Source organism: Podarcis raffonei, chromosome 2 (assembly GCF_027172205.1).
Source record: "Podarcis raffonei isolate rPodRaf1 chromosome 2, rPodRaf1.pri, whole genome shotgun sequence".
Classification (NCBI taxonomy): domain Eukaryota; kingdom Metazoa; phylum Chordata; class Lepidosauria; order Squamata; family Lacertidae; genus Podarcis; species Podarcis raffonei.
In genome coordinates, this window is record NC_070603.1 from 114836067 (window position 1) to 114856503 (window position 20437).

The following is a 20437-nucleotide window of genomic DNA, read 5'->3' on the forward strand; positions in this document are numbered from 1 at the left end:
GAACCAGAGCAGCGCACGGAAACGACGTTTACCTTCCCGCCGGAGTGGTACCTATTTATCTACTTGCACTTTGACGTGCATTCGAACTGCTAGGTTGGCAGGAGCAGGGATTGAGCAACAGGAGCTCACCCCGTCGCGGGGATTCAAACTGCCAACCTTCTGATCGGCAACTCCTAGGCTCTGTGGTTTTAACCCACAGCGCCACCCGCGTCCCACCACTGAAGATTACTTCTGCGTAAACTCGCCCAGCGTTGCAACCCTATGCACATTTCATGGGGGAGGGCGGGTATTGGAGCATTTAGCAAGGCTTGTTGTTATTTAGTTGTTTAGTTGTGTCCGACTCTTCGTGACCCCCTGGACCAGGGCACGCCAGGCACTCCTGTCCTCCACTGCCTCCCGCAGTTTGGTCAAACTCATGCTGGTAGCTTCGAGAACACTGTCCAACCATCTCGTCCTCTGTCGTCCCCTTCTCCTTGTGCCCTCCATCTTTCCCAACATCAGGGTCTTTTCCAGGGAGTCTTCTCTTCTCATGAGGTGGCCAAAGTATTGGAGCCTCAGCTTCAGGATCTGTCCTTGCAGTAAACACTCAGGGCTGATTTCCTTCAGAATAAATCGGTTTGATCTTCTTGCAGTCGATAGGACTCTCAAGAGTCTCCTCCAGACCATAATTCAAAAGCATAAATTCTTCGGCGATCAGCCTTCTTTATGGTCCAGCTCTCACTTCCATACATCACTACTGGGAAAACCATAGCTATAACTATATGGACCTTTGTTGCCAAGGTGATGTCTCTGCTTTTTAAGGATTACTTCTGTGTAAACTCGCACAGCATTGCAACCCTATGTGCATTTCATGGGGGAGGGCGGGTATTGGAGCATCTAGCGAGGCTTACTTCTGAGTAAAACATGCAAAGAATATAAAGAACCTGCGTGCACACTGACAATTTCCTACTCGGACTGGCAGCAGAGGGAGATTTTCCCTGCCCAGATTTTTAATTCATCTTTTTTGCTAGAAAATGCCAGAGAGAGTTCCAGAGGCTCTCTTTGTTACCTCTCTTAACACCTTAGCCCAGGGACAGTTTGTGTGGCGTCCTCCAGAAGTTGAACGAAGGGCAAGGGTGGGGCAAGAAGGCCCAGCGGTGTAAGAGAAAGACACGTGAGTTCCTGTGCAAATGAAAAGGGCGTCTGGTCAACAGAAAAGGACGGTAGATTCAATCAGGGGGAGGCGGAGATACTCCCCACCTGATAATGGAATTTGCAAAAGGGAGGTGAAAATGCCTAAGCGGGATATCAAGACTGCAGATTGCTTTTGAACAGCGCAATGGCGTCTCCCTTTGAAACCTAAATGCTGATTAAGGCACCTTTCGAGTCTGTTACTTGAGCGCCAGGCAAGACTGAAATGCTGCCCCACTAAGTGGCTCCCGCGTGTTACCATTTTTAATGGCTGATTTGTGAAGGTTTATTCACATATGTAGATAGAGCCTGCTTTGCTTAATGTCAATCATACATATTAGTATTAAGATAAATTGTACGCCACTCCTGCTGAGCAGTTTTAGCACCTTAATTATATCACAAATACAACCTAAAAAAAAAATTTTTAAGCAGCACAAAAAATTAAGACGACATATCCTCTAAGACACCATAAAAAGTAACAGCAGATCAACATAAATACAGCAAACATGATGCTTACAGTCTTAGCTGCATGGGAATATATACAACTTGCGCTTGTTTGTCCTTCCTCCCTCACATTCCTTTTTCCTTTTGTGTTGTGTGGCTTGTTGTTGTTTTTCAAGACTGTGAACTTGAGGGCAGGGACCACTTTAGCAGAAAAAGGCACGTGACATGTTGCCAATGTGCAGCCCTAAGGCACTGTTGGCTTCCCCACACCATGTCGGGTTTTGCAAAATTAAGGAGAAAGCTCCACGTGCCTCGAGGCGCAGCTGCAAAAGAAGCAAGCCACAGAATTAGGCTTGCTCCGGTTTTGCCATCGTCCCAGATCTGACTAAACGCTCGTCATTCTGCATACCCCTTTGGCTGCAAACCCCACCCGCCGCGATTTTGCAACAACGCGGAAAACTGGTTAGTAGCAAAGAACTCCCTTTTCCGGCTTTGACTTTCTGCTAATCGGCGGAACTCCTCCCGCAGGACCAAGGAAGGGGGGCGTGTCCGCGGGTGAACATTCCAAGAGCCGCTGATTGGCTGCAGGTTGCCCCGCCCCGCAGTTTGTCCATTCAAAACGCGTCCCGTTTGTTAGAAGGGCGGCGGCTTGCGAGTTTTCGAAGCTGCCCGAGTTCTTGGCGGGGAATTTGATTTCGCTGCTTTCGACTCTTCACTTTCAATTCTGGTGGCGTCTCTCGTGGCTTAGATCCAAGCTAAGTCAACTTGCTCACCTCCGCCAGGTGAGGGCTTTGCAATTGGGTTTTTTTTGGGGGGGTGGCTTTTTGGGGAAGGGTGTGTTGGGAATGTAAAAAGCAAACCTGCACCTATCCGAAGCGCTTCAGATTAAGTGTTGGAGATGGTTTGCAGCTCAGCTTTATTCCCGCCCATGCGGGTGTAGAGATATTTTATTTCTCAAAATAAGATGGTTACATGATGGTAGCTCTTGCTATCCCTTTTCTCAGTGGTGGAGCATTTGTTTTTTTGTACAGAAGCTCCCAAATTAAACCTTTGGCATTTCTAGGTTGACAATATTGTGTTAGGAGGACCAATGGCCTGACTATGTACAGCTTCCTGCGAAATGAATAATATCACTTCACATAATGTATCAAGGCGGTCACTAGAGGGTTTGTGTTCTTTCAACCTTGTAAATAAACCCATAAACATTACAGTGGTACCTCGGGTTACATATGCTTCAGGTTACAGACTCCGCTAACCCAGAAATAGTGCTTCAGGTTAAGAACTTTGCTTCAGGATGAGAACAGAAATTGTGCTCCGGTGGCACGGCAGCAGCGGGGGGCCCAATAGGCTAAAGTGGTGCTTCAGGTTAAGAACAGTTTCAGGTTAAGTATGGACCTCCGGAACGAATTAAGTACTTAACCCAAGGTACCACTGTACCTAGTTTTGGGCTGCTGGCAACTGGAGATATGTGAGGCGTAAACTCCTGTTCCCAAGTTTCTGGGAGGTCTTTTTTTTTTAGGGGGGAGCCATGATTTACAGCAAGTGGCAGTGGTGAAACTAGACCAGTGTGGTGTAGCGGTTAAGAGCGGAGGACTCGTAATCTGGGGAACCGGGTTCGCGTCTCCGCTCCTCCACATGCAGCTGCTGGGTGACCTTGGGCCAGTCACACTTCTCTGAAGTCTCTCAGCCCCACTCACCTCACAGAGTGTTTGTTGTGGGGGAGGAAGGGAAAGGAGGTTGTTAGCCGCTTTGAGACTCCTTCAGGTAGTGATATCAAAGCGGGATATCAAATCCGAACTCTTCTAGACTTTATTTCACACGGGTCAAAGACCCAGTTTAGCACACACACACACACACACACACACACACACCATGTGCAGTTGCATACACGCACACAGGCTGTGAGCCTCAGTGGCACCCCTCCGGAAAGTTCACCTGAGCCAAAACAAAACCCGGCTAGCCACCCCACCCCCCTGCTACAGCTCTGCCAAGTGTTTAAAATGTGCTTTAAATATAATGTGGAGGTGACCCATGTTAGCTGCAGAGGAAGAGAAGCTCAGTTCTCTGTAGGAAGTATGTAGGGTTGCCATACACTGGTACCTCGGGTTACAGACGCTTCAGGTTACAGACTCTGCTGACCTAGAAATAGTACCTCGGGTTAAGAACTTTGCTTCAGGATGAGAACAGAAATCACGTGGCAGCGGCGGGAGGCCCCATTAGCTAAAGTGGTGCTTCAGTTTAAGAACAGTTTCAGGTTAAGAATGGATCTCCGGAACGAATTAAGTACTTAACCCGAGGTACCACTGTATTTCAAAAAATAAAAATCAGGACACCCCGAAAATTGAGTTGTTTTTTTAAGGAAACCCCCCAAATTGTTGAGCTTTTTTTTTTTTAACATTAAAACGCAATTTCATGGTTTGCTTGCCAAAGATCCAGGACAAACCGCCGCCTTCCAGAAATACCCCCCGGACATCACTTCCGGGCAGACGTATTGCGGCCCCCTAGCAGTATGAAACTGAAAGCTACTAGCCTCTTTAAAAGGCTGCTGTTCGTGTTGGTCTATTATTGCACCTACCTGCAAGTGCCATTCATGCCAATTATAGACCCCTAGATTTGTAAAGTTGGAAGGGACCCCTCGGGTCATCTGCTCCAACCACATGCAATGCAGGAATCACAGCCCAAAAATACCTGACCTGTTGAACTCCAGCCCTACCACAAAGCTACACCTGTTGATCTGCAGCCTACCACAGAGCTACACCTGGGCTGAACTTCAATGGGTCCAAACTTCAATGTCTAAAACTTCTGGTAGAGGACAAGGATCTAGAGATTACGCTAAGGGTGGCCAAATTCTGTGCGACTGCCACAAAACTTAGGGAACAAGCTGTACTACCAAAATGATTAAGCTTTTAAATGATAATGTTAGGTTTTATTTTAATTATATTTAGGTTATATTTTAGTGACAAGGATTTAATATATTTTTTTAACTGTCGCTATATCTGAATTGTCTCTGTTATACCCAATTGCAATTCAATGTATCCCTGTTGTGTTTTATGATTTTCCTGATATTGTAAGTGACCCGGAATTGGTCTGTGACCGTAATAATAAAACTCTTCTAAATTCTTCACCTGGGCTATTATAATCTTACAGTGGTACCTCGGGTTACATACGCTTCAGGTTACAGACTCCACTAACCCAGAAATAGTGCCTCAGGTTAAGAACTTTGCTTCAGGATGAGAACAGAAATCGTGCTCCGGCGGCACGGCATCAGCAGGAGGCCCCATTAGCTAAAGTGGGGCTTCAGGTTAAGAACAGTTTCAGGTTAAGTACGGACCTCCGGAACGAATTACCGTATTTTTTGCTCTATAAGACGCAGCAGACCACAAGACGCACCTAGTTTTTGGAGGAGGAAAACAAGAAAAAAAAATATTCTGAATCTCAGAAGCCAGAACAGCAAGAGGGATCGCTGCGCAGTGAAAGCAGCAATCCCTCTTGCTGTTCTGGCTTCTGTGATAGCTGTGCAGCCTGCATTCGCTCCATAAGATGCACTTACTTTTTAGAAGGGAAAAAGTGAGTCTTATAGAGCAAAAAATACGGTAAGTATTTAACCCAAGGTTCCACTGTACAACTGTAGTTGGTAAAGAAATGCTCATCGCTATATAGATATCTATCGCTTAGTTGACAGAGAACCTCAAAGCAGTTTATTGCAACATGCCCTTTCTTAACTCACTCATAAGGTGTTTCCTTTTGACGTACCCTGTTTCAGATTGAGGTGGCGCTGCATCTCTGCCAAAGGTTCAGCCCATGGGTGACGGAAACTCCATGAAGCGGTGCCGGTGCGTAGCTACCTGCCCCATCTGCCTCTGCTATTTCACCAGCCCAGTGCTGCTAAACTGTGGGCACAGCTTCTGCCAAACATGCATCAGGAGGTGCTGGGAGCAGCCTGGCGCAAACGCCAGGTGCCCCGAGTGCAGAAGGACTGTCGAGAGAACCTTCAGGCCCAACAGGTCTCTCTCGAACCTGGCTGAAATACTCAAGGACTGGGAAGCTTCTGCCGAGAGAGAGGCTCGAGAACAACGGGACTCGGAATGCCAGAGGCATCGGCAGCCGTGGGACTTGTTCTGCGAGGATGACCAAGTCCCCTTCTGCGGGGAATGTGCCAGTTCCCAAGAGCATAGGGGCCACAGAGTGCTCTCCGCAGAAGAAGCCGCCCAGGTATACAAGGTAAGAGTGGGAGGTGGGTGGGAATGACCCAGAGCATTGTTCAGGAAGGGGCAGGCTTGAGCCCTGAAGTCTGCCCGTAAATCTATTCAATGTGCTTGTAAGCGTAAAGGTAAAAGGTAAAGGGACCCCTGGCCATTAGGTCCAGTCGTGGCCGACTCTGGGGTTGCAGCGCTCATCTCACTTTATTGGCCGAGGGAGCCGGCGTACAGCTTCTGGGTCATGTGGCCAGCAAGACTAAGCCGCTTCTGGCGAACCAGAGCAGCGCACAGAAACACCGTTTACCTTCCCGCCGGAGCGGTACCTATTTATCTACTTGCACTTTGATGTGCTTTCGAACTGCTAGGTGGGCAGGAGCAGGGACCGAGCAACGGGAGCTCACCCCGTCGTGGGGATTCGAACCGCCAACCTTCTGATCGGCAAGCCCTAGGCTCTGTGGTTTAACCCACAGCGCCACCCGCGTCCATGCTTGTAAGCGTACAATGGGATAAAGATTCGGACTTGGAAGGCATAGGAATAACCTTCAGGGAGTGAGCCTCTCATTCGGCTGCACTTCGAATCAGGTGTGGGGAATCTTTAGTCCTCCAGGGGTGGCTGAACTACAGCTTCCATCAGCCCCAGCAAGCATGGGCAATGGGAGTTTGGTTCACCCACACCGTGACAGGCGATGCGGTCCTCACATCTGCTCCACGTGTCTTGTTTTGATGGGTATATAAAGTATACCTGTTGGACTGGTCATGTTGTGCGGATGCCTAACGACCGTCTTCCAAAGCAACTACTCTATTCTGAACTTTAAAATGGAAAGCGTAATGCTGGTGGTCAACAAAAGAGGTTTAAAGACTCTCTCAAGGCGAAGCTAAAAAAAAATAGTATAAACACTGACAACTGGGAAACACTGGCCTGCGAACGCTCCAGTTGGAGAACAGCCTTTACCAAAGGTGTCCTGGGCTTTGAAGACACTCGAACTCAGGACGCAAGGGAGAAACGTGCTAAGAGGAAGGCATGCTTGGCAAATCCACACCGTGATCAGCTCCTGCCCGGAAACCAATGTCCCCACTGAGGAAGGACATGTGGATCCAGAATTGGCCTCCACAGTCACTTACGGACTCATTGTTAAAACCGTGTTTATGGAAGACAATCTTACTCGGCTACGAGTGATGGCCAAAGAAAGAAGAAAGTAAACCTCTAAGAGGAAGAACACCCCCCAAAAAATCTGCTTCTTCTTTTTCAGGAACAGATCAGCAGCTGCTTGCCGATTTTGAGGACGGAGAGAGAAAGACTTCTGACCTTTAAAGCACAAACAGAAATTGAAAGGCGACAGCTGCTTGTAAGCATCAGAAGGGCTGAGAAATGAATGAGACGTAGGATCGGGTTTGGGGGGGGGATGGTGGGAAACAAATATTAAAAGCAGAAGGGCCTGAAGCAGCTTTTCCTGAAGCAGATTATATCTAGCATATATTGGTATACTTGTATGTGGGTCATCTCGTCTGGTTGCAATGCAGGAATCTTTTCCCAATGTGGGCTTGAACCCGTGACCTTGAGATTAAGAGTCTCATGTTCTACCAAACTGAGCTATCCCTTGGTCATTTATTATTTCACCCATATAATTGCTTTGTAACCCAGCCAGATGTGTGGGGTATTATTATTATTATTATTATTATTAATTATATTTGTGATATTAATAATAATAGTTTTTATTTATACCCCGCCCTCCCCAGCCAAGGCCGAGCTCAGGGCGGCTAACAATAATAAAAACAAATTGAATGAATACAACTTAAAAACAAAATTAAAATACAACATTAAAATATTGAAACCTCATCGCAGGAGGAAAAAGGAAAAGGAAAAAGAAAGAAGGGGAGCGAATCAAATTGGCTCCAAGCCAAAGGCTAGGCAGAACAACTCTGTCTTACAGGCCCTGCGGAAACAAATCAGATCCTGCAGGGTCCTGGTCTCATGAGGCAGAGCGTTCCACCAGGTGCTTAAAAGGCCCTGGCTCTGGTTGAGGCTAATCTAACTTCCTCAGGGCCCGGGACCACTAGGGTGTTGCTATTTATGGACCTTGAGGCTCTCTTTGGGGCATACCGGGAGAGGCGGTCCCGTAGGTATTATAATATATATCCTTTTAACAAAACAATAAAAAGCTGCTTTCCCAAAACTTGGCAAGATTCAATTTGCCCCATCATTGGAAGCCCTGCACAAGGATATAGCTCACTTGTGTAATGGGGCTTCCTCCTTTCCCCCCCCCCCCAAAAAAATGGCTCCCTTGTGTCAGGAGAACAGCACACACTGGGAAGAGCGAAGGGGTCATTGCAGCTAGCAAGATGGAATGTTGGTAGTAAAGTAGCATTAATTCTACCTCTTGGGATCTCAGGTGCTAGGGGACTACAGGTCCCATTACCCATGACTGTGGGCCTTGTTGGTTGGGAATGATGGGATCCGGAGTACAACACTCTTTGTGGATCTAAGGATGGGGAAGGCTGGCCTGGAGGTGCAAGTCAGCTCTGCTCCTCTTGGAAAGGCCTGGTCTCCCGTAAGAATGGCCCCTGTATTCTACAGCAAACTCCTTCCCTGCTAAAACCTGGTGTGATATTTGGGGCAATTCAGAAGGGACCTTCTCGTCCTACCTCTTGACGCTGCAAAGTATCCCTAAAAATGCCCTCCTTGGCTTCTCTCGCTTTGCCCCACCTGCTTGTTCTAGGAGCACATAGAGGGAGAGAAGGGAAAGGCCATAGCCAAGTTCAGTCAACTGCACCAGTTCTTGGAGGAACAAGAGGACCTTCTGCTGGAGAAAATGCAAGAGGTGGAGGAGGAGATTGCAAGGAAAAGGGAGGAGCACCTGGACAGGCTCTCCAGGGATCTCATACCCCTTGAAACTCTCATCCTGGAGATGGAAGCGAAGCTTCAGAGGCCAACCAGTGAAGTCCTGCAGGTGAGACTGGGAAAGAAGCAAGCCAGACCCCTTTGCGGCGCAAGGCTGGCTCCAAATCCTTGTGTGCCTGCAGCTATGTAGGAAGTGAAAGGGGGCAGTTTATAGAGCTGGCAGCCAAGGCTGTAGCAGACCGGAGCAAGAAAAACAAGAGGGACAATTTGTTCATCTTCATGCAGAGTAGAGACGCCTGCTTCAAATAGGATGTTTTCTGCTCTTTGCTCCTGGTTGGTTGTCTAATGGCTTCCAATGGTTCATTCCTGCCTTGCTTCTGAGCTTCCCAGAGGTTGCCATTGACAAAGGGAGGCTGCCCAGGGTGAAACTTTCCTGCTTCTTTTAAAGAGGTTGGTTTATCTTCTGGGGCTGCATAATTTTAGTCGGGTGCTTATACTTCAGGGCATGGGGGGTTGGGTGGGGTTTGTAGTCTGGTCTGGGGCAGGCACTGAGCTCCCTTTTCTTTTTCTCTTTTCCTTGCAGAACATTAGAAGCCTTTTGCAGAGGTAAGTGGAACCCATGCATTTCCTTCTAAACATTTTTGTCTTTTTTTCTGGGAATAATGTGACCGGCTGGTTCTCATAAGTCTCTTTGACCTCTAGGTTTTCACAGACAGAAATATGGGCCTTAAAGTTGAAACCTGCCCTACTTTCATTCCCACAATCGTGTTCCTTCCCATTCCTTACAGTAGAGACTCTCAACCTATTTGGGTCCTGTTATGATATTTCCGTTCCACCTTAAAAGGGAGCAGGCTTTGTGAGTCACAGAGTCTGCGTATTTCCTGTTCACAGGAAGTTTATGTTGTGTCTTTGCTTTCGTTTCTCTCTCTTTGCCTGAACACGCAAGCAGGCAGTCATGTTTTTTCCTTTGTTCTGACCAACGCTGAATAAAACTGCTAAATAATGCTCTCCTGTGTGCAACTTTACGCTGTGCGAATTTCTGCTGATAGAGCATGCATCAGCTCTGGAATGTGGCAAGCTATTTTCTGGAGCTCGTGTCGCTAATTGCTGATACTGTATCTACGGGAGATCGATGGATCGTCCGGAGGCGACGAGGGGGCCATGATGGGTTTTATCTCCCTGGCAGTATCCCAACAACAGGTTTCGGGCCCAGATTCACGGCACTTACAGGAGAGTAAGACTGTGACAGTCAAAATGACATCACACGCATGTGCAGAAGCGGCGACGCGCAGATGGGCTGTTGCGTCTTACATTCTGTTCAGGATGCGAACGGGGCTCTGGAACAGATCCCGTTCGCATCCCGAGGTACCACTGTATTTTGTTTAAATGCGGTCTAGGATTTTGGGCCGGATGGAGGGCTGCTAACTTTTTTTCTCTGATTTTGTTTTCAGGTTTGAGGAGAGAGGGGCATTTGAGACACCAGTGGTTTTTTCTGTTGCTTTGCACTGGAGGGCCTGGGAATTCAGCGATGTGATCCCCTTTCTGGACCACGTCATACAGGAATTCAAATGTAAGGGAAAACAGCTGCAAGGATTTTCTGTTTGCTGTGATTTTGGTCCAGGTCTGAGTGTGGCGAGGAGTAAAGTCCTTTGTAACGTTGCTGAGGACAGGACAATTGAGAAGGCAATCCTTGTCCATCAGCGGAATGGGCTCTGCTCAACATTGCACCTGCAACCTCAGCCCATAATTTTTTTTTCTTCAGAATTGTTTTGAATTATTCTTCAGTTCCTATTTCCAGTCAGCATTCAAAGCATACCAGTGTGGTGCTGAATCTCTTTTCCTTTTCCTTTCCCAGACACCCTAACATGTGATCTGAAATATCTGCAAAAAGGTAAGCTGTGAGGTTTGATAAAGAACTTGCTTGCAGTTCAGTGGGGAGGGACAGGGACGGGGGACTCTGGAACCATTAATAGACCATTAATGAGTAGTGGGAAAGTTATGATGGAGGAGTTTTCTGCCAACTTTTTATTCCCCCATCCCTGCTTTTAGATAAGACTTTGAATCATAGTGACCAGCTAGATGTCTCTCAGAAGCCCAGAATCAGGGCATGAAAGCAATTTCCCTCCTCGGTTGCTACTCCTCAGCATCCAGCTGTCAAATGGTCATTTCCAGCAAGTTAATATCTCCTCCAGGTTGTCAGGCAAGGACTGTTCATTGCAGCCTAACCTTCAGCAATCAACAGATATACAGTGTTACCTCAGGTTGCATATGCTTCAGGTTACATACGCTTCAGGTTGCAGACTCCACTAACCCAGAAATAGTCCTTCAGGTTAAGAACAGTTTCAGGTTAAGTACAGACCTCCGGAACGAATTAAGTACTTAACCTGAGGTACCACTGTACTGAAGAATTTTTAAAACTTCATGAATATTAATAAAAAGTACATCAATCTACCATTTAAAAAAAATGTGTTTTCCTAAATCCCGTCTTTTATTTGCTTAAATGTGCAGTTTTGAGGTGAGAGTGTCCATGCCCAAAAAGCTAGCTGTGAAAAATACAAAATACAAAAAAAATGATAATAACAAGCATCTAAATTCAAGGCTCAGACCCTGGACTCAGCTACATTTTTCAAAATACAGCTATTTGAATGCACTATAAACATGCAAAACAAGAGCACAAAACCTTTCTATAGCATTTTCACATAGGGTTTAAACATTTTTGTTACAACGATTTCATTTCTGACTTATTTATACATTGGTACCATGGGTTACATACGCTTCAGGTTACAGACTCCGCTAACCCAGAAATAGTGCTTCAGCTTAAGAACTTTGCTTCAGGATGAGAACAGAAATCGTGCTCCGGCAGCAGCGGGAGGCCCCATTAGCTCAAGTGGTGCTTCAGGTTAAGAACAGTTTCAGGTTAAGAACAGACCTCCGGAACGAATTAAGTACTTAACCCGAGGTACCACTGTAGTGGGCTTTTTCCTGTGTGTCGATCCACCCCAGTTGTCCCTTGCTGAATCAAAACTGACCAATGGGCCTGTACTTATTTTTTTACAGTAACAATCCTGGGTTATGGTTAGCAGGAAGCTATGTTTTTCTGCCCTACTAGAAATCATCTTGTTCAAATGTGGGCAAATTCCAGAAGAAAGAAGAGCATCCCTATCTGTAATGTAACGTCCCCAAAATTGAGTCTCCATCTGTTGTTGTTGTTGTTGTTGTTGTTGTTGTTGTTTGGACTACAATTCCCATCATCCCTGACCACTGGTCTTGCTAGCTATGGATGATGGGAGTTGTAGTCCAAAAGCAGCTGGAGAGCCAAGTTTGGGAAACACTGGTCTGGCGCTTCTGCGGATTTTTAGGGTGGAAGAAAGCAATTCCTGGGAAGCTTCAAAGCTGGGGGGGTGTTGATCCTTCTCCCAGTTTGGGAATGTTGTGGGTCGCAGGAAGGAAGATATTGATTCAATATTATCCTTCCTAACTCACCTTAGTGAGTTTATTCATACAGCAGAGTACATTTCCCTCTTTACACAGCAGGAAGCTAGTTGCAGATTCGTTAGAATTTCTTAAGTTCTACTATTCCTGGTAAGACCCCTTTGATTCCCTCCTGAAAGAATAAAGACACAACAGTCTTCTTTTAAAAGTAATAAGAAGCTTACTCACATTCAGTTCACAGTTGGATCTCTGAAGACAGACTTTAGCTTATAGTTACAGAAACAGTGTGGCTTATGTCCTCTTAAGGATGGGCCCGTGTGCTGCTGGCACAGAGCCAGCAGTGCAGTTCATGAAGAGAAAAGGCATCAAAAGAGGAAGGTGGCTGCGTGACTGGACCTTTTGTGGGGTCTGGAAGGGCCACGCCCACCTACCTGGTCACATGCAAAAGAAGGATGCTCCAGACCAGGTGTAACAGGAAGTTCAAGTGGCTGGACCAACGTTCCCCTGCATGTCCACTCTAGGCAAACAGGAAATATTAATAATAATAATAATAATAATAATAATAATAATAATAATAATGTTGTTTAGTCGTGTCTGACTCTTTGTGACCCCATGGACCAGAGCACGCCAGGCCCTCCTGTCTTCCACTGCCACCCGCAGTTTAGTCAAACTCATGCTGGTAGCTTTGAGAACACTGTCCAACCATCTCGTCCTCTGCCGTCCCCTTCTCCTTGGGCCCTCCATCTTTCCCAACATTGGGGTCTTTTACATGGAGTCTTCTCTTCTCATGAGGTGGCCAAAGTATTGGAGCCTCAGCTTCAGGATCTGTCCTTCCAGTGAGCACTCAGAGCTGATTTCCTTCAGAATGGATAGGTTTGATCTTCTTGCAGTCCATGGGACTCTCAAGAGTCTCCTCCAGCACCATAATTCAATAATAATATGTTTTTATTTATACCCCGCCCATCTGGCTGTGTTTCTCCAGCCACTCTGGGCAGCTTCCAACAGAATACAATAACCTATTAAACATGAAAAGCTTCCCTAAACAGGTCTGCCTTCAGATGTCTTCTAAAAGTCTGGTAGTTGTTTTTCTCTTTGACATCTGGTGGGAGGGCGTTCCACAGGGCGGGTGCCACTATCGAGAAGGCCCTCTGCCTGGTTCCCTGTAACTTGGCTTCTCACAGCGAGGGAACCACCAGAAGGCCCTCGGCGCTGGACCTCCATGTCCCAGCAGAACAATGGGGGTGGAGACGCTACTTCAGGTATACTGGGCCGAGGCCGTTTAGGGCTTTAAAGGTCAGCACCAACACTCTGAAATGTTGTATTTGACTGCTTATGTTACATCCCACACCCACCTGGCTCTGATTCTATTCTCTTCCACTTGTCTCCCCCAAACCCCGATAGCAAGAGTAACTCTGGATCCAGTCACAGCTCACCCCCAGCTCCTTCTCTCTGAGGACTGCCTGAGCGTGACGTGCGCCGACGTTTGCCAAGAGGTGCCCGACCACCCACAGAGATTCAAACAACTGACTGCTGTGCTGGGACGCGAGGGGTTTAGAACAGGCAGGTTCACCTGGGAGGTCACTGTGGGGAATGAGGGGGAATGGGCTGTGGGGGTTGCCAAAAGTACCGTGAAGAGACAGGGCGCGTTTAGCTTTACGCCCATGGAAGGGATCTGGGCTATGGGGAGGTGGGGAGGTCAGTACAGGGTCCTCCACGACCGTCATTACCACCTGCCCCTAACTGGGGATCTGCGGAGGATCCGAGTGACTCTGAACTGCACCGGGCAGCGATTGGCCTTCTTCGACGCCGAGAGAGGAAATGCTCTTGTTGGTTTCACGGAAGCTTCCTTCTGTGGAGACCTGCTGCTGCCCTTCTTTTGGCTTCAGGAAAGGGCCAGCCTCACACTCTCTCCCTAGAGCAGGCAAGACAGCGCAGGCGCCGAGAACAAAAACCTTTCACATCTGACCAATGGGTGCTTATTACAGGGGGCGAGGCAAAAGGGGTATTGTTTGTTTTCAAGTGACTTGGGAGAAACCCACGAAGCGTTTGGGTCACTTTCCAGAAAGACTGAGAAGGAGGTCCAGCTCAAAGGGGGCCAGAGGGGCGAAATACTACTCTGCAGGACAAAATGGTCCCCTCTTCAACCATTCCCAGGTAATTCCCAATATGGATCCCCACCAAATTCAGCTTGGATTTCTCAGTGCAACTTATATGCCCCAAACGCTGTCTTGCTTGGGAAAGCAACTCCAATATTTTCTTTTGGCGGAGGGGTTGACTTTAAAACTATTGGGTGTGACTATTATGAAAGCGGAAATATTCCAATTTATGTCGGGGTTTTTCTGAAAAGAATAGTTGTTTGTTCATAGAAACTTTTGCATTATATTTTTTGTTCTTGTGTTTGTGGTTTTTCTTGCTCTTGTATATCTCTTAAGAAACAGACCAGCCCCAACTGTGTATGTATGTTCAGCTCTTTATAGAAAAGAAGGTGTTCTTCCTTTCCACTATAAATGTATTTAAAGAAGCTCGTATAAAAAAAAATAGCACAACCAAACCGTGCTAAAATAAAATGGCATAAAAGTTACAGAGCAATACAATAAAAAGTACTGGTGTTAATTAAAAGTTGGGGTGAGAGGGGTGGACTGCCAAGTGACCATAGAAACACCAGGCAAATCCTCCCACTGATATTTTCAAAGCATGCTGAAAAACCGTTTGACTTGCATTCTGAATGCAGCAGAGGTGATTTGAAATAACTTTTTTTTTTCACCCTCAAAGTCTGTGTGTTTTAATATCCTGGAATGAGTTAATGGCTGCCAATGTTATTCATTCTGAGTAAGATGAAAGCTTTGCAGATACACACACAAATCATTGCTGTTGTGCTGTGAACATAAGGGAAAAAGAAGGGCCGCCTGCCTAACCCAAAATCCTCTTGCCAACAGTGGCCAAGCAGATTTTTATGAGAGGAGAGCACCAGCACTCTTTCAGTGTTGCTCCCCAGGAGCAGGGGCGAAGGTTCCCTTCTGGGCAAAATGTCTGAGGATCACATGGCAGTGACGGGCACAAATGGGCAGAACATTTAATATAAATTTTGCTTCTGCCCACCCACTTCTCTATCCAAGACTCTGGCCTCACCCGCTTTTGACCAGTGGACCCCCAACAGATCACCTCTGAGATGAGATGCAGCCTTGCCACTAAAGGGGAAAACACATATTTCTAGGGTGCATCTGCCTTCTCACTTTTGGGTCTTACGTATACAAGGCTGGGTTAGCTCAAACCCTAATTTTTAAGGCCGAGGTTGTCTTTGTAAAGATAGGCTGTTTGTGCTAGAAGCTTCTCCTCCAGCGTTCTGTCCCCTCTCGGAGAGTCTTACCGTCTGAGTTCTGTTGGTTGAGCACAGCAGAGATGGGATAAAACAACAGGAAGGTGTCTGGATATGACTTTATATTTGAAATAGAAAGTTTGAGTGCCTGCTCAACTAGACCCAAACCAGAAAATGCAAAGGCAGACCCCCACTTCCTGAATTCCGGGAATCCATTCCCTAATCAAGATCTCTTGCTTAATCCCTGCCTACTGTTGGTAATCACATCACATTACTGACCAGATTCCATTGTCTGCTGAAGGAGTGATTTTGTAGAAAAAGGTTCCTGCCCAAGCTAATAGCTTGAAAAATGTGATTGGTCAGATTAACCCAGCTTCCAAGTGACAATGGCCGCCAGAAAAGAAAGATAGCTAACTTTCCCCCCTTGGGTTCGCCCTTCCCCAGCCAGGAAAATCTCACAACCTCAAGTAACTGCTTCCCAACTACACTACAGGGGGACTGATTCCTGTCTTATGGTAGGGAGGAGGGGCTGTAGTGCAAATGGGTAGAGCAGCCAGTCCTTGGCATCTCCAGGAAATGCGGGGGGGGGGGGGCAGAGATCCATGTCTGAAACACTGTCAGTTAGGACAACTTTGAGTTAGTTCAGGTGTGCCGAATCCTTCAGCCTCCAAATGGTGCTGAAGAAGGAAGAAGAGTTTGGATTTGATATTCCGCTTTATCACTACCCTAAGGAGTCTTCAAATGGGACGCGGGTGGTGCTGTGGGTTAAACCACAGAGCCTAGGACTTGCCGATCAGAAGGTCGGCGGTTTGAATCCCCGTGACGGGGTGAGCTCCTGTTGCTCAGTCCCTGCTCCTGCCAACCTAGCAATTCAAAAGCATGTCAAAGTGCAAGTAGATAAATAGGTACCGCTCTGGTGGAAAGGTAAACGGCGTTTCTGTGCGCTGCTCTGGTTCGCCAGAAGCAGCTTAGTCATGCTGGCCACATGACCCGGAAGCTGTACGCCGGCTCCCTCGGCCAATAAAGCGAGATGAGCGCCGCAACCCCAGAGTCGATCACGACTGGACCTAATGGTCAGGGGTCCCTTTAGCTTTAAGGAGTCTCAAAGCGGCTAACATTCTCCTTTCCCTTCCTCCCCAATAACAAACACACTGTGAGGTGAGTGGGGCTGAGAGACTTCAGAGAAGTGTGACTGGCCCAAGGTCACCCAGCAGCTGCATGTGGAGGAGCAGGGAAGCAAACCCAGTTCACCAGATTACGAGTCTACCGCTCTTACCCACTACACCACACTGGCTCTCCATGCTTGCTGGAGCTGATGGGAATCGTAGTTCAGCAATATCTCAAGAGCAAGATGTTTTCCCTCCTCTCCTGTGCTAGAGAGTCTGCATAAGGCTGCTTCGAATACATGGCCATAGGGTGCTGGAGAAAACGGCAACCCAAAGTAAACAGCAAGGAAGAAAACAGATACTCTCCCTTTTTTTAACTTAAATAAATAGAATAAAAGGCATTTTCCTATGCTAAGACTTTTTAAGGAAAAGGTGGGATAGGAGAAGCAGGTTGCAATGACATGAATTATTACTACTACCAGCGAGTTCTTTTTCTTTCTTACTTTTTTGAAAAAACAGTGCTAGTACTGTACTACCCATGAAGTTGTTACAGTAAGTGCCAGGCTTTTAACATTTGAAAAGAAAGGTGCCGGTATCGCATACCAATCACTGAATGTCACTTTTGATCCCTTATTTGCATAACTATCTACAGTATCCCCCTGCTGGCTCAGGGTGAGAACTTCAGTACTTATTATTATTATTATTATTATTATTATTATTATTATTATTATTATTATTTTACATATCTTATATCCCTGCATATTTCACAAAAACTATACCAATCGGTTTTCCATTATTACATCCATCAAAACTTATTTACACTGTTGAATTTATCTTAATGCTGCCGGCGTTTTCAGCTGTCACAATTATTTTTCACATATTCAATAAACATTTTCCAATCTTCTTTAAATGTATGTTTTTCTTGTTCTCTTATTCTATGTGTTAACTCTGCAAGTTGTGCACATTCTGTCAACTTAAGTTGCCCATCTTCTTTGTTTGGGACCTTGCTCATTTTCCATTTTTGGGCTAACAAAACATGGGCTGCAGTTGTTGCATACATAAATAACCTTGTTGCATACATAAAAAACATGTTTTGCTTTGTTTTGTTTTTTAGTGGTAGTATACAAATCTTAAAAAGGTCTCAAAGCAACAAAGATGAAAACAAACAGTTAAGATCGATTTTAAAAGGGAAAACAACGAGCAAGACAAAAGTCCCCAAACGCTCCACTCAGAATAATACACTGAGAAGCGAAAACTTGTGGCATGTGATATGGATGTTGCCTGGAAGTTGTCACGGTAAATTCCGGGTGCGAGACTGCTCAGCCACCCAGCTCGTCGGACTAAGTCCGCGGGTCCTAGCGGAAGAAAATGAGCTCAGCCGGAGACAGGAGCAAGATGCGGAGATCCAAGGTTTATTGCGCAACAGGTTCAAGACCAGATTGAACCCCGAGAATGGGGTGACATCAACTTTTAAAAGTTCCCTCCAAGTCCCAGAATACAGTGCAACGTCATGAATACATTATGGGAAGGTTGGGTTTCACGGATTACATCATGAATATATTACAGAAAGGTGGGGTTACACGCATTAGCATTTCAGGGAAGGGAGGAGGTAGTATGCAGAGTGAGAGATATGCATAGATAAACACTTCCTGAGTACCGGTGATGATAAAACAATAGTCCAGATATGCACCGTCTGCCACCTGGCATTGCCCGGAGGAAGGGCTTGGCAGAACGATCTGACAGGATTAGGGTCTTTCTGAGTACGTGACTTGCCGCTTTGGGGATTATGGAGGTAGGGGTAGCATCATGGAGTCCAGAGGGAACTGAGTTGAACGACACCAAGATCGAGGAAATCGGAGTTATGGTTGATTTAATACTAATTTCCAAAGGTTTCAGTTCTTTGCCGGTCAAGTGTGTATTGAAGATCAAAAGAGGAAATGAAATAGATACATTGTAGCAAGATTTTGACAGTTTTACGAGGACACTGGTTTCGGTTCCATTGTTCTGGGGGGGGGCTGTCATCGACTTGTCAAGGGGTTAAATGAGGCGTGCAAGAGCTAGCTGAGCTAGCTCTGCAAAGGGAATGCATTGTTCTGATTGGCTAAAGCGCGGCCATAGGAATAAACGGGGATACAGAAGCACGCGGTCTACTACAGAAATATATTTGAGCTTATTTCACTCGTGGAAAGGAAGGGAAAGAGGCACTTTATTGGGGTTTGGGGTGGAGTGTGGTGCTTGTGAGACATTGAAGGGTCCTTGTGGGAGTGGGCTCCTTTGAGGTCATCGCCTCGGACCCAGGGGTAGTCGGAAAATGGGTAGAGGAAAGTATGCCCCCCCTTTCCTCCGTATCAAAGTGATACTCCCAGGCTGAACCCTTTGACCAGGGGTCAGCAACCTTTTTCAGCAGGGGGCCGGTCCACTATCCCTCAGACCATGTGGGGGGCCGGACTATATTTTGAAAGGAAAAAAACAAATTCCTACGCCCCACAAATAACCCAGAGATGCATTTTAAATAAAAGGCGACATTCTACTCATGTAAAAACACACTGATTCTTGGACCGTCCAGAGAAGCTCTGGTGACTTGGGAGAGAGCTGAAGCAGCAGGCGACGAAATTTTAAAAAACCCACCCCAGAAGATGTATTTAACAATGGCTATCTCTCACCTTTGAGATATCGCGGGACGAGAATGGTGTGCAAAGTGGATCCAAGCTGGAGTGTCCATCTGTTTCCACATCCGGCCAGAGCAACAACTTGTAGCGCTTCTAATCCAGCAGAGAAAGGAGCAAAGTGGTCCCTTTTTGCCCCATCCAGAGCAGCTGGCAAATGTAAGATTATTGTGATTTCGAGAAGATAAGTGATCTGACATGGTCAGCTCTTCCTGTCTTGGATTATCTCTTCCTGGCTCTGCTTATCTGTTTTATTGCTTTCTCTATCCTGGTCAGTAAAAGCCTTTGATGTATGGCCTGGCTTTTTGTCTTTTGGTGCACAGTAGTTCGTAGAACCTGTATTAGCCCTAACAGGACACAGGTCTATAAAATATCTAGTTTTTGTGCATAGCACTCAGAAGCTCCACATGGCCTTTTGTGCATCTACTGCTACTTGGGGGTCACTTTGCCACTTTAAAAAAAAAAGATTTTTATTAAGTTTCTTACAAAAGAGAAACAGAAAAAAACAAAGAAATAAAAGACAAGATCACAAATATAAACAAAAAAGAAAATAAAAACAACAAAAAAGAAAATAAAAACAACAAAAAAGAAAATAAAAACAGATGGACCTAAACCACACAAATTAATTAATTATTTAGACTTCTATCCTCATAAACATATTGTGGGCTTCCTCTGAGCCCTCCCATCTGAATTTCCTTGTAATTAAAATGTAGCAGTTTTCTGATATCATTTTTTGAAACACAGTATTCCAATTAAAGTAAAAATTCTTAACTTTCCTTAAGATTCTAAATCTTATTTATTTAATTAACTCTTAATAATTATTATTTATACCCTGCCCATCTGGCTGAGTTTCCCCAGCCACTCTGGGTGGCTCCCAATCAAGTGTTAAAAACAGTACAGCGTTAAATATTAAAAACTTCCCTGAACAGGGCTGCCTTCGGATGTCTTTTAAAGATAGGATAGCTGCTTATTTCCTTCACATCTGAAGGGAGGGCGTTCCACAGGGCGGGCGCCACTAAGGAGAAGGCCGTCTGCCTGGTTCCCTGTAACTTGGCTTCTCGCAGTGAGGGAGCCGCCAGAAGGCCCTCGGCGCTGGACCTCAGTGTCCGGGTTGAATGATGGGGGTGGAGAGGCTCCTTCAGGTATACTGGACCGAGGCCATTTAATTTAGTCCTAGGCCTATTTTAGTACTTTCAAGTAATTTCTAATTTCTACCACTTTGCCACTTCTTAAGGGCTTCTCAGTGGCCAATTGAAGTGCTGCTT

The 20437-nt window shown here is 46.2% G+C and overlaps 1 protein-coding gene across 1 annotated transcript; it reads left to right on the plus strand.

Annotated features, from left to right (window-relative positions):
- Positions 1-2287: 2287 nt before the first annotated feature.
- Positions 2288-10582, plus strand: LOC128409115 (zinc finger protein RFP-like). The gene is made up of 7 exons (XM_053379345.1): positions 2288-2396; positions 5378-5835; positions 7064-7159; positions 8531-8761; positions 9236-9258; positions 10104-10222; positions 10508-10582. Exons 2-7 carry the CDS (start codon positions 5416-5418, stop codon positions 10552-10554), a joined length of 936 nt encoding a protein of 311 aa, XP_053235320.1. The 5' UTR covers positions 2288-2396; positions 5378-5415; the 3' UTR covers positions 10555-10582.
- The last annotated feature ends 9855 nt before the right edge of the window (positions 10583-20437 follow it).